Source organism: Oncorhynchus gorbuscha, unplaced genomic scaffold (assembly GCF_021184085.1).
Source record: "Oncorhynchus gorbuscha isolate QuinsamMale2020 ecotype Even-year unplaced genomic scaffold, OgorEven_v1.0 Un_scaffold_1679, whole genome shotgun sequence".
Lineage (NCBI taxonomy): Eukaryota > Metazoa > Chordata > Actinopteri > Salmoniformes > Salmonidae > Oncorhynchus > Oncorhynchus gorbuscha.
In genome coordinates, this window is record NW_025746387.1 from 1 (window position 1) to 16,823 (window position 16,823).

Here is a 16,823-nt window from a genome sequence, read left to right on the forward strand (position 1 = left end):
ATTATAAAGTCCTACAGACTGTTCCCGACGCAGACAGTAAGTTAGAGGCGCAGCAGCCGTGGGAGGAAGAGACGTGGTTACTAGAGATAGGCCAGCCTGATGGCTTCTGGTGTGAGGGTGAACCATACCCCGGGCCCAAGGTTTCCTTCTAATGTCGGTGTTGTAAAGGCAGGGATACCTGTGACCAAATAGGGGCGGCTGGAGGACTTTCAAAAGACTGAATCACTGTGACTGGGACATGAGATGGATCAGGTGAATGAACTGCAGGTGGATAATGTCTCTGGGCTGGAGGACTTTCAAAAGACTGAATCACTGTGACTGGGACATGAGATGGAGCAGGTGAATGAACTGCAGGTGGATAATGTCTCTGGGACATGAGATGGAGCAGGTGAATGAACTGCAGGTGGATAATGTCTCTGGGACATGAGATGGAGCAGGTGGATAATGTCTCTGGGACATGAGATGGAGCAGGTGGATAATGTCTCTGGGACATGAGTTGGAGCAGGTGAATGAACTGCAGGTGGATAATGTCTCTGGGACATGAAATGGAGCAGGTGGATAATGTCTCTGGGACATGAGATGGAGCAGGTGGATAATGTCTCCGGGACATGAGTTGGAGCAGGTGAATGAACTGCAGGTGGATAATGTCTCTGGGACAGAGGCCTTTTGTTTAAGTGTTGAACTTTCTCCTGTAAACTTCCAGATAAGATGTCTTCATCCTGAACAGACTCAGAAACTTCCTATGCTCTGAACACCATTTGTTTGTAACTGAAAATATGATATGCCTTGTGTGAATATTGAATGTAAACTTTGAAAGCATTTATCATGTCTAGTTTCCATGTGCACACTACATTTTCTATCTTTCATTGATTTATTCCAAACAAATGTGTGTATGTGTAAACACTAACTTTGTGTATAATTGAAAGCTTTTATTTTGGGACAGCTGAAAGTTCTACCTATAGCCTTACTGCATATACAGCGCCTTCGGAAAGTATTCAGACCCCTTGACTTTTTTCACATTTTGCTACATAACAGCTTTATTCTAAAATATATCAAATTGTTTTTCCTCATCAATCTACACACACTACCCCATAATGACATCACAATACCCCATAATGACATCACAATACCCCATAATGACATCACAATACCCCATAATGACATCACAATACTCCATAATGACATCACAATACTCCATAATGACATCACAATACTCCATAATGACATCACAATACCCCATAATGACATCACACTACCCCATAATGACATCACAATACCCCATAATGACATCACAATACCCCACAATGACATCACAATACCCCACAATGACATCACAATACTCCATAATGACATCACAATACGCCATAATGACATCACAATACCCCATAATGACAAAGCAAAAAAAGGTTTTTAGAAAGTTTTGCTAATTTATTACAAATTTTTAAAAATACAATTTCACATTTACATAAGAATTCAGAGACTTGTCCCGAAGCCATTCCTGTGTTGTCTTGTCTGTGTGCTTAAGGTCATTGTCCTGTTGGAGGTGAACCTTCGCCCCAGTCTGAGGTCCTGAGCGCCCTGGAGCAGGTTTTCATCAAAGATCTCTCTGTACTTTGCTCCATTCATCTTTGCCTTGATCCTGACTAGTCTTGCCGGCCCTGCCACTGAAAAACATCCCCACAAATGCTGCCACTACCATGCTTCAATGTAGGGATGGTGCCTGGTTTCCTCCAGACCTGATGCTGCCACTACCATGCTTCAATGTAGGGATGGTGCCTGGTTTCCTCCAGACCTGATGCTGCCACTACCATGCTTCAATGTAGGGATGGTGCCTGGTTTCCTCCAGACCTGATGCTGCCACTACCATGCTTCAATGTAGGGATGGTGCCTGGTTTCCTCCAGACCTGATGCTGCCACTACCATGCTTCAATGTAGGGATGGTGCCTGGTTTCCTCCAGACCTGATGCTGCCACTACCACGCTTCAATGTAGGGATGGTGCCTGGTTTCCTCCAGACCTGATGCTGCCACTACCATGCTTCAATGTAGGGATGGTGCCTGGTTTCCTCCAGACCTGATGCTGCCACTACCATGCTTCAATGTAGGGATGGTGCCTGGTTTCCTCCAGACCTGATGCTGCCACTACCATGCTTCAATTTAGGGATGGTGCCTAGTTTCCTCCAGACCTGATGCCACTACCATGCTTCAATGTAGGGATGGTGCCTGGTTTCCTCCAGACCTGATGCTGCCACTACCATGCTTCAATGTAGGGATGGTGCCTGGTTTCCTCCAGACCTGATGCTGCCACTACCATGCTTCAATTTAGGGATGGTGCCTGGTTTCCTCCAGACCTGATGCTGCCACTACCATGCTTCAATGTAGGGATGGTGCCTGGTTTCCTCCAGACGTGATGCTTGGCATTCAGGCCAAAGATTTCAATCTTGGTTTCATCAGACCAGAGAATCTTGTTTCTCATGGTCTGAGAATCTTTAGGTGCCTTTTGGCTAACTCCAAGTGGGCTGTCATGTGCCTTTTACTGAGGAGTGGCTTCCATCTGTCCACTCTACTATAAATGCCTGATTGGTGGAATGCTGCAGAGATGGTTGTCCTTCTGGAAGGTTCTCCCATCTCCACAGAGGAACTCTAGGGCTCTGTCAGTGACCATCGGGCAGTGGTGTAAAGTGCTTAAGTAAAAATACTTTAAAATACAACTTAAGTCGTTTTTGGGGGTATTTGTACTTTACTATTTATATTTTTGACTTTTACTTCACTAAATTCCTGAAGAAAAACATTTACATTTTACTTCATACATTTTCCCTGACACCCAATAGTATTCGTTACATTTTGAATGCTTAGCAGGACAGAAAATGGTCCAATTCGCACACTTATCAAGAGAACATCCCTGGTCATCCCTACTGCCTCTGATCTGGAGGACTCACTAAACAGAGAACATCCCTGGTCATCCCTACTGCCTCTGATCTGGAGGACTCACTAAACAGAGAACATCCCTGGTCATCCCTACTGCCTCTGATCTGGTGGACTCACTAAACAGAGAACATCCCTGGTCATCCCTACTGCCTCTGATCTGGATGACTCACTAAACAGAGAACATCCCTGGTCATCCCTACTGCCTCTGATCTGGCAGACTCACTAAATACAACTGCTTTGTTTTTAAATGATGTCTGAGTTTTGGAGTGTGACCCTGGCTATCTGTAAATAAATTAAACAAATATTAAAATTGCTCCGTCTGGTTTGCTTATTATAAGTTATTTTTTATTATTCATGCTTTTACTTTTGATACTTAAGTATATTTAAAAACAAATGGTTTTAGACTTTTACTGAAGTAGTATTTTACTGGGTGACTTCCACTTTTACTTGAGTCCTTTTCTATTAAGGTATGTATGACAATGGAGTCCTTTTCTATTAAGTTATGTATGACAATGGAGTCCTTTTCTATTAAGGTATGTATGACAATGGAGTCCTTTTCTATTAAGGTATGTATGACAATGGAGTCCTTTTCTATTAAGGTATGTATGACAATGGAGTCCCTTTCTATTAAGGTATGTATGACAATGGAGTCCTTTTCTATTAAGGTGTGTATGACAATGGAGTCCTTTTCTATTAAGGTATGTATGACAATGGAGTTATTTTCTATTAAGGTATGTATGACAATGGAGTCCTTTTCTATTAAGGTATGTATGACAATGGAGTCCTTTTCTATTAAGGTATGTATGACAATGGAGTCCTTTTCTATTAAGGTATGTATGACAATGGAGTCCTTTTCTATTAAGGTATGTATGACAATGGAGTCCTTTTCTATTAAGGTATGTATGACAATGGAGCCCTTTTCTATTAAGTTATGTATGACAATGGTGTCCTTTTCTATTAAGGTATGTATGACAATGGAGTCCTTTTCTATTAAGGTATGTATGACAATGGAGTCCTTTTCTATTAAGGTATGTATGACAATGGAGTCCTTTTCTATTAAGGTATGTATGACAATGGAGTCCTTTTCTATTAAGGTATGTATGACAATGGAGTACTTTTTCCACCACTGCCAACGGGTTCTTGGTCACGCCCTGACCGAGGCCTTTCCTCCCCTGATTGGTCAGTTTAGCCGGGCGGCCAGTTCTAGGAAGAGTCTTGGTGGTTCCAAGCTTCCTCAATTTAAGAATGATGGAGGCCACTGTGTTCTTGGGGACCTTCAATGCTGCAGAATGATGGAGGCCACTGTGTTCTTGGGGACCTTCAATGCTGCAGAATGATGGAGGCCACTGTGTTCTTGGGGACCTTCAAAGCTGCAGAATGATGGAGGCCACTGTGTTCTTGGGGACCTTCAAAGCTGCAGAATGATGGAGGCCACTGTGTTCTTGGGGACCTTCAAAGCTGCAGAATCATGGAGGCCACTGTGTTCTTGGGGACCTTCAAAGCTGTAGAAATGTTTTGGTACCCTTCTACAGATCTGTGCCTCGACACAATCCTGTCTCGGAGCTCTCCGGACAATTCGACCTCATGGCTTGGTTTTGCTCTGACATGCAGGGTCAACTGTGTGACCTTATATAGACAGGTGTGTGCCTTTTGTAGCAAAGAGTCTTAATACTTATGTAAATAAGGTATTTCTGTTTTTTATTTTTAATACATTTGTAAAAATGTCTAAAAACCTGTTTTCACTTTGTCATTATGGTGTATTGTGTGTAGATTGCTGAGTTTGTATTTTGTATTTAATCTATTTCAGAATAAGGCTGTAACGTAAGAAAATGAGTTGTCTATCAGGATATACAGCGTACGCTACTGTATGTTTGTTTTAGAAGGTTTTAGTTACTGAATGTATGTGGAGCAATAAACTATACAAGGTCCTTCATCCAGTAACATCAGTTTCCTCATTGTCATCGTAGCATCAGTTTCCTCATTGTCATCAGTATCCTCATTGTCATCGTATCATCAGTATCCTCATTGTCATCGTATCATCAGTATCCTCATTGTCATCAGTATCCTCAGTATCCTCATTGTCATCGTATCATCAGTATCCTCATTGTCATCAGTATCCTCATTGTCATCGTATCATCAGTATCCTCATTGTCATCAGTATCATCAGTATCCTCATTGTCATCACTTTCCTCATTGTCATCGTATCATCAGTATCCTCATTGTCATCAGTATCCTCATTGTCATCGTATCATCAGTATCCTCATTGTCATCACTTTCCTCATTGTCATCGTATCATCAGTATCCTCATTGTCATCGTATCATCATTATCCTCATTGTCATTGTATCATCACTTTCCTCATTGTCATCGTATCATCAGTATCCTCATTGTCATCGTAGCATCATTATCCTCATTGTCATCGTATCATCAGTATCCTCATTGTCATCAGTATCCTCATTGTCATCGTATCATCAGTATCCTCATTGTCATCGTATCATCAGTATCCTCATTGTCATCGTATCATCAGTATCCTCATTGTCATCAGTATCCTCATTGTCATCAGTATCCTCATTGTCATCGTATCATCATTAACGTCAGTATCATCAAAAACATCAGTATCGTTAGTATCCTCATTGTATCATCAGTATCCTCAATGTATCATCAGTATCCTCATTGTCATCAGTTTCCTCATTGTCATCGTATCCTCATTGTCATTGTATCATCAGTATCCTCATTGTCATCGTATCATCAGTTTCCTCATTGTCATCGTATCATCAGTATCCTCATTGTCATCAGTATCATCAGTATCCTCATTGTCATCACTTTCCTCATTGTCATCGTATCATCAGTATCCTCATTGTCATCAGTATCCTCATTGTCATCGTATCATCAGTATCCTCATTGTCATCAGTATCCTCATTGTCATCGTATCATCAGTATCCTCATTGTCATCACTTTCCTCATTGTCATCGTATCATCAGTATCCTCATTGTCATCACTTTCCTCATTGTCATCGTATCATCAGTATCCTCATTGTCATCGTATCATCAGTATCCTCATTGTCATCGTATCATCATTATCCTCATTGTCATTGTATCATCACTTTCCTCATTGTCATCGTATCATCAGTATCCTCATTGTCATCGTAGCATCAGTATCCTCATTGTCATCAGTATCCTCATTGTCATCGTATCATCATTATCCTCATTGTCATCGTATCATCAGTATCCTCATTGTCATCGTATCATCAGTATCCTCATTGTCATCAGTATCCTCATTGTCATCAGTATCCTCATTGTCATTGTATCATCAGTATCCTCATTGTCATCGTATCATCAGTATCCTCATTGTCATCGTATCATCAGTATCCTCATTGTCATCAGTATCCTCATTGTCATTGTCATCAGTATCCTCATTGTCATTGTATCATCAGTATCCTCATTGTCATCAGTATCATCAGTATCCTCATTGTCATCGTATTATCAGTATCCTCATTGTCATCAGTATCCTCATTGTCATCAGTATCCTCATTGTCATCAGTTTCCTCATTGTCATCAGTATACTCATTGTCATCAGTTTCCTCATTGTCATCGTACCATCAGTATCCTCATTGTCATTGTCATCAGTATCCTCATTGTCATCGTGTCATCAGTATCCTCATTGTCATCGTATTATCAGTTTCCTCATTGTCATCAGTATCCTCATTGTCATCGTATTTTTCAGTTTCCTCATTGTCATCGTATCATCAGTTTCCTCATTGTCATCAGTATCCTCATTGTCATCGTATCATCAGTTTCCTCATTGTCATTGTCATCAGTATCCTCATTGTCATTGTATCATCAGTATCCTCATTGTCATCAGTATCCTCATTGTCATTGTATCATCAGTATCCTCATTGTCATCAGTATCCTCATTGTCATCGTATCATCAGTGTCCTCATTGTCATCGTATCATCAGTTTCCTCATTGTCATCAGTATCCTCATTGTCATTGTATCATCAGTATCCTCATTGTCATCGTATCATCAGTATCCTCATTGTCATCGTATCATCAGTATCCTCATTGTCATCGTATCATCAGTATCCTCATTGTCATCAGTTTCCTCATTGTCATCGTATCCTCATTGTCATCGTATCATCAGTATCCTCATTGTCATCGTATCATCAGTATCCTGATTGTCATCAGTATCATCAATATCCTCATTGTCATCAGTTTCCTCATTGTCATCGTATCCTCATTGTCATTGTATCATCAGTATCCTCATTGTCATCGTATCATCAGTATCCTCATTGTCATCGTATTATCAGTATCCTCATTGTCATCGTATCATCAGTATCCTCATTGTCATCAGTATCCTCATTGTCATTGTATCATCAGTATCCTCATTGTCATCAGTATCCTCATTGTCATTGTATCATCAGTATCCTCATTGTCATCGTATCATCAGTAACCTTATTGTCATCGTATCATCAGTATCCTCATTGTCATCAGCTTCCTCATCGTATCATCAGTATCCTCATTGTCATCAGTTTCCTCATTGTCATCGTATCATCAGTTTCCTCATTGTCATCGTATCATCAGTATCCTCATTGTCATCAGTATCCTCATTGTCATCGTATCATCAGTATCCTCATTGTCATCAGTATCCTCATTGTCACCGTATCATCAGTATCCTCATTGTCATCAGTATCCTCAGTATCCTCATTGTCATCGTATCATCAGTATCCTCATTGTCATCGTATCATCAGTATCCTCATTGTCATCGTATCATCAGTATCCTCATTGTCATCAGTATCCTCATTGTCATCGTATCATCAGTATCCTCATTGTCATCGTATCACCAGTATCCTCATTGTCATCGTATCATCAGTATCCTCATTGTCATCAGTATCCTTATTGTCATCGTATCATCAGTATCCTCATTGTCATCGTATCATCAGTTTCCTCATTGTCATCAGTATCCTCATTGTCATCGTATCATCATTATCCTCATTGTCATCGTATCATCAGTTTCCTCATTGTCATCAGTATCCTCATTGTCATCGTATCATCATTATCCTCATTGTCATCGTATCATCAGTTTCCTCATTGTCATCAGTATCCTCATTGTCATTATATCATCAGTATCCTCATTGTCATCGTATAATCAGTTTCCTCATTGTCATCAGTATCCTCATTGTCATCGTATCATCATTAACGCCAGTATCATCAAAAACATCAGTATCGTTAGTAACGCCAGTAACATCACTATCGTCGGTAACGTCGGTAACGCCAGTATAATCAGTATCGTCAGTATCGCCAGTAACGCCAGTATCGCCAGTAATGTCAGTATCGTCAGTATCGTCAGTATAGTCAGTATAATCAGTATCGCCAGTATAATCAGTATCGCCAGTATCGCCAGTATCGTCAGTATAATCAGTATCGTCAGTATCGCCAGTATAATCAGTATCGTCAGTATCGCCAGTATCGCCAGTATAATCAGTATCGTCAGTATCGTCAGTATCGTCAGTATAATCAGTATCGTCAGTATAATCAGTAACGCCAGTATCGCCAGTAACGCCAGTATCGCCAGTATCGCCAGTATAATCAGTATCGTCAGTATCGTCAGTATAATCAGTATCGTCAGTATAATCAGTATAATCAGTATCGCCAGTATAATCAGTATCGTCAGTATCGTCAGTAATGTCAGTATCGCCAGTATAATCAGTATCGTCAGTATCGCCAGTATAGTCAGTATAATCAGTATCGTCAGTATAATCAGTATCGTCAGTATCGTCAGTATAATCAGTATCGCCAGTATCGCCAGTATAATCAGTATCGCCAGTATCGCCAGTATAATCAGTAACGCCAGTATCGCCAGTATCGTCAGTATCGTCAGTATAATCAGTATCGCCAGTATAATCAGTATCGTCAGTATCGTCAGTATAGTCAGTATAATCAGTATCGCCAGTATAATCAGTATCGTCAGTAACGCCAGTATCGTCAGTATCGTCAGTATCGTCAGTATAATCAGTATCGTCAGTATAGTCAGTATCGTCAGTATCGTCAGTATCGCCAGTAACGCCAGTATAATCAGTATCGGCAGTATCGGCAGTATAATCAGTATCGTCAGTATAATCAGTATCGTCAGTATAATCAGTAACGCCAGTATAATCAGTATCGTCAGTATAATCAGTATCGTCAGTATCGCCAGTATCGTCAGTATCGTCAGTATCATCAGTATCGCCAGTATAATCAGTATCGTCAGTATAATCAGTATCGTCAGTAACGCCAGTATAATCAGTATCGTCAGTAACGCCAGTATAATCAGTATCGTCAGTATAATCAGTATCGTCAGTATAATCAGTATCGCCAGTAACGCCAGTATAATCAGTATCGCCAGTATAATCAGTATCGTCAGTATCGCCAGTAAGGTCAGTATAATCAGTATCGTCAGTAAGGTCAGTATCGCCAGTATAGTCAGTATCGTCAGTATCGCCAGTAAGGTCAGTATAATCAGTATAGTCAGTATCGTCAGTATCGCCAGTATCGTCAGTATAATCAGTATCGTCAGTATCGCCAGTATAATCAGTATCGCCAGTATAATCAGTATCGCCAGTATAATCAGTATCGTCAGTATCGTCAGTATAATCAGTATCGTCAGTATCGTCAGTATAATCAGTATCGCCAGTATCGTCAGTATAATCAGTATCGTCAGTATCGTCAGTATAATCAGTATCGTCAGTATCGTCAGTATAATCAGTATCGCCAGTATAATCAGTAACGCCAGTATCATCAGTAAGGTCAGTATCGTCAGTATAATCAGTATCGTCAGTAACGCCAGTATCATCAGTATAATCAGTATCGTCAGTATAATCAGTATAATCAGTATAATCAGTATAATCAGTATAATCAGTATCGTCAGTATCGTCAGTATAATCAGTATCATCAGTAACGCCAGTATAATCAGTATCGTCAGTATAATCAGTATCGTCAGTAACGCCAGTATAATCAGTATCGTCAGTATAATCAGTATCGTCAGTATAATCAGTATCGTCAGTATCGCCAGTATAATCAGTATCGTCAGTATAATCAGTATCGTCAGTATCGTCAGTATAATCAGTATCGTCAGTATAGTCAGTATCGTCAGTATAATCAGTATCGTCAGTATAATCAGTATCGTCAGTATAATCAGTATCGTCAGTATAATCAGTATCGTCAGTATAATCAGTATCGTCAGTATAATCAGTATCGTCAGTATCGTCAGTATAATCAGTATCGTCAGTATAATCAGTATCGTCAGTATAGTCAGTATCGTCAGTATAATCAGTATCGTCAGTATAATCAGTATCGTCAGTATCGTCAGTATAATCAGTATCGTCAGTATAATCAGTATCGTCAGTATAATCAGTATCGTCAGTATCGTCAGTATAATCAGTATCGTCAGTATCGTCAGTATAATCAGTATCGTCAGTATCGTCAGTATAATCAGTATCGTCAGTATCGTCAGTATAATCAGTATCGTCAGTATCGTCAGTATAATCAGTATCGTCAGTATAATCAGTAACGCCAGTATCATCAGTAAGGTCAGTATCGTCAGTATAATCAGTATCGTCAGTAACGCCAGTATCATCAGTAACGCCAGTATCATCAGTATAATCAGTATCGTCAGTATAATCAGTATAATCAGTATAATCAGTATAATCAGTATCGTCAGTATAATCAGTATCATCAGTAACGTCAGTATAATCAGTATCGCCAGTATAATCAGTATAATCAGTAACGTCAGTATAATCAGTATCGTCAGTATAATCAGTATCGTCAGTATAATCAGTATCAGTATCGTCAGTATCGTCAGTATCGTCAGTATAATCAGTATCGTCAGTATAATCAGTATCGTCAGTATAATCAGTATCGTCAGTATAATCAGTAACGTCAGTATAATCAGTAACGTCAGTATCGTCAGTATCATCTAACTCCAGTCTGTTAGAGCTGCCCTGCTGCAGGGGTAGATGTTGTAATTTGCAAATAAATTCATTAAAAATCCCACAATGTGATTTTCTTAATTTTTTTTCTCTATTTGTTTGTCATAGTTGAAGTGTACCTATGATGAAAATTACAGGCCTCATCTTTTTAAGTGGGAGAACTTGCACAATTGGTGGCTGACTAAATACGTTTTTGCTCCACTGTATATGTGTCTGTACCTGTGTGTGTGTGTGTGTGTGTCTTCTCTGTCCCTGTTGTTCCATAAGGTGTATTTTTACCCATGTTTTAAGTCTGATTTTACTGCTGCATCAGTTACCTGATCTGGAATAGAGTTCCATGTAGTCATGGCTCTATGTAGTACTGTGGAATAGAGTTCCATGTAGTCATGGCTCTATGTAGTACTGTGGATAGAGTTCCATGTAGTCATGGCTCTATGTAGTACTGTGGAATAGAGTTCCATGTAGTCATGGCTCTATGTAGTACTGTGGAATAGAGTTCCATGTAGTCATGGCTCTATGTACTACTGTGGAATAGAGTTCCATGTAGTCATGTCTCTATGTAGTACTGTGGAATAGAGTTCCATGTAGTCATGGCTCTATGTAGTACTGTGGAATAGAGTTCCATGTAGTCATGTCTCTATGTAGTACTGTGGAATAGAGTTCCATGTAGTCATGGCTCTATGTAGTACTGTGGAATAGAGTTCCATGTAGTCATGTCTCTATGTAGTACTGTGGAATAGAGTTCCATGAAGTCATGTCTCTATGTAGTACTGTGGAATAGAGTTCCATGTAGTGATGGCTCTATGTAGTACTGTGGAATAGAGTTCCATGTAGTCATGTCTCTATGTAGTGCTGTGGAATAGAGTTCCATGTAGTGATGGCTCTATGTAGTACTGTGGAATAGAGTTCCATGTAGTCATGTCTCTATGTAGTACTGTGGAATAGAGTTCCATGTAGTCGTACTGTGCGCCTCCCATAGTCTGTTCTGGACTTGGGGACTGTGAAGAGACCTCTGGTGTCATGTCTTGTGGGGTATGTTGGGTGTCTGAGCTGTGTGCCAGTAGTTTAAACAGACAGCTTGGTGCATTCAATACCCCTCACAAATACAAGTTGTGATGAAGTCAATCTCTCCTCCACTTTGAGCCAGGAGAAATTGACATGCATATTATTAATGTTAGCTATCCGTGTACATTAGAGGCCCAGCTGTGCTGCTCTGTTCTGAGACAATTGTAATTTTCCTAAGTCCCTCTTTCTGGCACCTGACCACATGACTGAACAGTCGTCCCAGTGCAACAAAACTAGGGCCTTGTTGATAGTGTTGTTTAAGAAGGCAGAGTAGCGCCTTATTATAGACAGACTTCTTCCCTTCCTAGCTACTACTGCATCAATATGTTTTGACCATGACACAAATGACTTTGACAGACAGTTTGTTGGTGACATATAACTCAGTTTAAAGTTGTTTCGGCCTATCGTTTGATTGGTGTTCGGAAACACGATCTACTGTCTCATGGATATGTTTCATGTATGTTTCATGACAAATCTTTAGGTGGCAGGTAGAATGTCCACAACCTTTTCTGTTGACTGTTGCGTTCTGTTGATCTATAAAGTGGCCTTTACTGTATCAACCTGTTGTGTGTGTCTGTCATTCAACGGTTGTCTACGATCAAAACAGTTTAAAAATATACTGTACATGAGATGTTGCTATATTCCGTGGTTTCACTCAACTCTTTGTTCTTTTTTATTGTTGATCAGACTACCGGCATTAGATATTCATGTTGCTCAGACTACCGGCATTAGATATTAATGTTGATCAGACTACCGGCATTAGATATTAATGTTGATCAGACTACCGGCATTAGATATTAATGTTGATCAGACTACCGGCATTAGATATTAATGTTGATCAGACTACCGGCATTAGATATTAATGTTGATCAGACTACCGGCATTAGATATTAATGTTGATCAGACTACCGGCATTAGATATTAATGTTGATCAGACTACCGGCATTAGATATTAATGTTGATCAGACTACCGGCATTAGATATTAATGTTGATCAGACTACCGGCATTAGATATTAATGTTGATCAGACTACCGGCATTAGATATTAATGTTGATCAGACTACCGGCATTAGATATTAATGTTGAACAGACTACCGGCATTAGATATTAATGTTGAACAGACTACCGGCATTAGATATTAATGTTGATCAGACTACCGGCATTAGTTTTGGATGATCAAAGTATATACTTTAGATTTGTTTTTGTTTTTTGAACCTTTATTTAACGTATTATTATTATTGGATGTCCTGTGTGTATAGATCTCTACATGAACAACGGTAAAGATCTTTCCTGTTCTAGTTGTTGTTAAGCACAACATCAGAACGGGTCGGATAGACGGTGAGTGGGAGCAGCCTTGTGAAGGCATGACTCACATCAGACTGACGTTACACGGGAATTACCATGCCCACCCCTTCTAGTGTACTTTCCAATAATATTACATTATATTCATGTTGTTCAGAGTTTACTTTATTTGTTTTTAGTTCACAAGAAATAACCAGGCCTTTCTGGAGGCCATTGAGATTTTTTAAAATCAATATTAACATTTAATATGAGTCGGAAACATTCACGAAAAACAAATGTCAAGTCGGGTTGAGTTCAATTATTTACATTCCTTATTGTTAGACATAAACCACAACACTTTCCATAGTTACACGGCACAATGTGTACAAAAATATACATATAATCAAACTTTGATATTAAATGACAAAATGTACAATTCATTAAATCGTCCTTGTATTGACAATGTACAAAAATAACGTGTGAAACGAGGCACAACAGGGGGAAATACAATCAATGAACATGTTAAAATGGACACATTTTGTCTAGTAAATAATTTAAAACACCTTTCTTTCTAAATGATTGCAAATATAACGTTCTTTCCATGCAGCGTTGTGTAATTGTAGCCTATTGGCGCGTCAGTGTAAATGTGCTTGATATTAATCCTCAACGTGTTTCTTCCCTGAAGAGAATATAGGCAGCCACGTGTTAAAAGTATTGTCTATTAACTTGACTGACTTCAGTAGGCTATGCAAACAAAGTGCGTTTCTCTCAGCCACCAAACTAAGAGGATACATCGTGGGAACGTTTGGCGCGCACCGGAATGATGCGCAATTACGCATGAAAGAGAATTATGCGGTTGCATGTAAAGTTCGTTCCATATTATGTTTTTAACTTGCAGCTTCCAAAAAATTAAACCTCAATCTCTATTGTCTTTAGTTCGTCAAGGTTTCTAAATATTTATTCCATAAACCTATTGGCTATAGTGTGTTCTATACCGCCCGCGAGGGGCATCCCGCCAGCTGTCCCGTGCTGGAGGAGCAGACTCCGCCAGATGTGCTTATAGAACCGGTACCGGAGCGATCAGAGTTCGTGTTGTTTGATGGCGCAGTAGATGATTTTCTCTCTTTCTGTCTGAGATGAATCTTGGTGTGTCTTTTGCGCTCGTCGCTCCTCGCGAACTTACGGCCACAGAAATCACAGGCGAAGGGCTTCTCTCCGGTGTGCGTGCGGATGTGCGTGGTGAGGTGGTCGCTGCGGCTAAAGTTCCTCATGCAGATCCGGCACTGGAACGGTTTGTGTCCCGTGTGTATCCGGATGTGTCTGGTCAGCTCGTCAGACCGAGAGAACCGCCGGTCGCAGCCTTCCGCTGGGCAGGGGTACGGCCGCTCATGGACCGGGGTCTTGCTCGGCCTGTTGGGATATTTTCTGGGCCGCAGGATGGGTCTCAGGGGGAGGTTCTGGGGGCTGTACGCGGTGGGGAGTCTGGGTCCATCCGAGACCGGCCCACCTAATGTAAAGTTCCTAATAGTGTTCAGGGGAGTCAGAGGTGGGGGTACTCTAAAGGAGTCCAGTGGGCAGGGGAAGGGCTTGCGGTCAGGCATGGCCTGCATGTCCCTCTGACAGGTCGGCTGGAAGAACCCAGCATAGTCTGGGATGATGGGGAAGAGACCCGAGTCTGTGTTGGGCTTAGGGGAGGAGTAGGACGGCGGCGGGTAAGAGATACCGGGCCCGGTGGAGAGGAAGGCCGACGGGTCCTGGTAGACCTCCCCACAGCCGTAGGGAGGCGGGGAAGAGTAGAGGTGGTGCTCCATGTCGGCCTGGTTCTGGGCCATGGTGCAGCTGAGCGTGGAGGAGAAATGGCCGGGAGAGCCGGAGGACGCCGGGGAGGAGGAGGCGGAAGATGGCTGGGTCATGCCCAGGATCCCCGCACTCACAATGTTGATGACGCCCTCGGGGTTCCAGTTACCGGGATACTGAGAGTCGATGGAGAACTTTCCCATGTAGGTGAAGGTCTGGTTCCGATGGCTAGGGGGCTGGGAGAAGCTAGAGTAAGACAGGTCGAGAGAGCGTTTCTCTAAGCTCATATCGCCACTCATCAAGCCATCTGGAAGATAAGAAGAGACATCTTAGCAGATAATCACGAAACAAACAAATCAGAGAGCTTTAAAAAAACATGCTGCAGGTCCGTTCTCGTGCGCACAGTGTTTGGTGCGTGCTGCGCGCTCGCATCCTTTACCCACCGGTCATTCATTCAACTTTTCAAAGGGGTGCCGTTTTACTTTCATGCAAACTTTTTTGGGGGAAAAGTGCGTAACTCTAGCCATGTCTCTAAAACATAACATGTTTTTATTACCATTGATACAAATATCCAGACATACATTTGTCCCACAACCATTAATTCAAAAATATTTCCAAAATCTCTTGGCTAAGATGAAAAAAATGCAATATCAAACATTATGCATAATATTATAACCTATACGTAGTAGCAGCCGGTGTGTTTCCTCTCCAATAACCAACACAGCACATGTTGCATTCTCTAAAGGTCCCCATGATATCAAAACAACGCTTACCTGGAGCTCCGCTAAGATGGTCGTGGTAGTGGCCTCCTAAATCAGCGTTAGGAAAGATAGCCACCCCGGGCGGCAGACTGTCATGATCCACAGAGTAGATGGAATCAGAGACAGGGTGGACATACCCACCCAGAGAAACCGGGACTTTCTCTAAAGTTTTAGCCGTCATCATTTAACTAACGGCTTCTCGCTGTTTCCAGGGTTAAAACGGTATTTTAAACCGGCTGGTTGAGTATGTGTGGCCTTACAGTTCTATCCTACACTGAAACATCTGATAACCTGTCCGGAGAAGTTAACACAATCTGGAGCGTGTGTTGATACCACCTCTATAGTCGACTCTACTCTCTCCAGATCATCAGGCTGTTTAGTGAATGACGGATCCTAGCAGCACGAGCAGCAGTAGTATGTATTTATCAGTGGGGCAGTGAATGCGCCACTACGTCACTGCCCATACAAGGACCGTTTGGTTCGAGAGAGGAGGCGCTGGGGGATCCTATTGGCCCCGGGCTGTCAATGGAGAACCCACAAGTGAAAGTTCGCCAATATAAAGCGATAAAATATGTTTGTTTTTCTCCATGCAGTTTCCATTAGCACGAAAATGATAACACAATACAAGTGTAAAGAAATGAACGAATGCAAGATGGCATGTTATCAGTTTAGACGGACATCAATGTTACAAGCGTATCTGATGTATACGATTTGAAATGTTTCCTCTACACATCGCCTTCAAATAGGAATTCCGGTTCTTCTCTAGAAGCCATACATGGTTTTATCCGGTAAATCTAAGAACACCCCTGCCTACATATAAGGGTTCTATTCCGGAATATGAGCGTCGGAAACTATCGAGTTTTGCCGAGCAAGAGCAGCGACAGAACTACCATCGCAAACCACAATCAAATGAGAGCCACAATCACGGAATGTTCACCTTTGCTGCATTAGACTCGGAAACTTTGTCAGGGTCGTTTGAATAGGCTTTGCTGTAGGAAAGACTGGGCTACAGGCCCATTTAGTTACGAGCTA

General features: G+C 41.3%; 1 protein-coding gene and 1 long non-coding RNA gene across 2 annotated transcripts; one reads left to right on the forward strand and one right to left on the reverse strand.

Moving 5' to 3' along the window:
* Nucleotides 1-6: 6 nt before the first annotated feature.
* Nucleotides 7-821, forward strand: LOC124023813. The gene is made up of 2 exons (XR_006836800.1): nucleotides 7-505; nucleotides 638-821. It is a non-coding gene; the product is annotated as an uncharacterized LOC124023813 (long non-coding RNA).
* A 12,587-nt stretch (nucleotides 822-13,408) lies between these two features.
* Nucleotides 13,409-16,481, reverse strand: LOC124023812 (early growth response protein 2b-like). Its single transcript, XM_046338025.1, has 2 exons — nucleotides 15,804-16,481; nucleotides 13,409-15,337 (listed from the first exon to the last, which is right to left on the reverse strand). The coding sequence occupies exons 1-2, from the start codon at nucleotides 15,973-15,975 to the stop codon at nucleotides 14,223-14,225; spliced, it is 1,287 nt and encodes a 428-aa protein (XP_046193981.1). The 5' UTR covers nucleotides 15,976-16,481; the 3' UTR covers nucleotides 13,409-14,222.
* Between the last annotated feature and the right edge of the window lie 342 nt (nucleotides 16,482-16,823).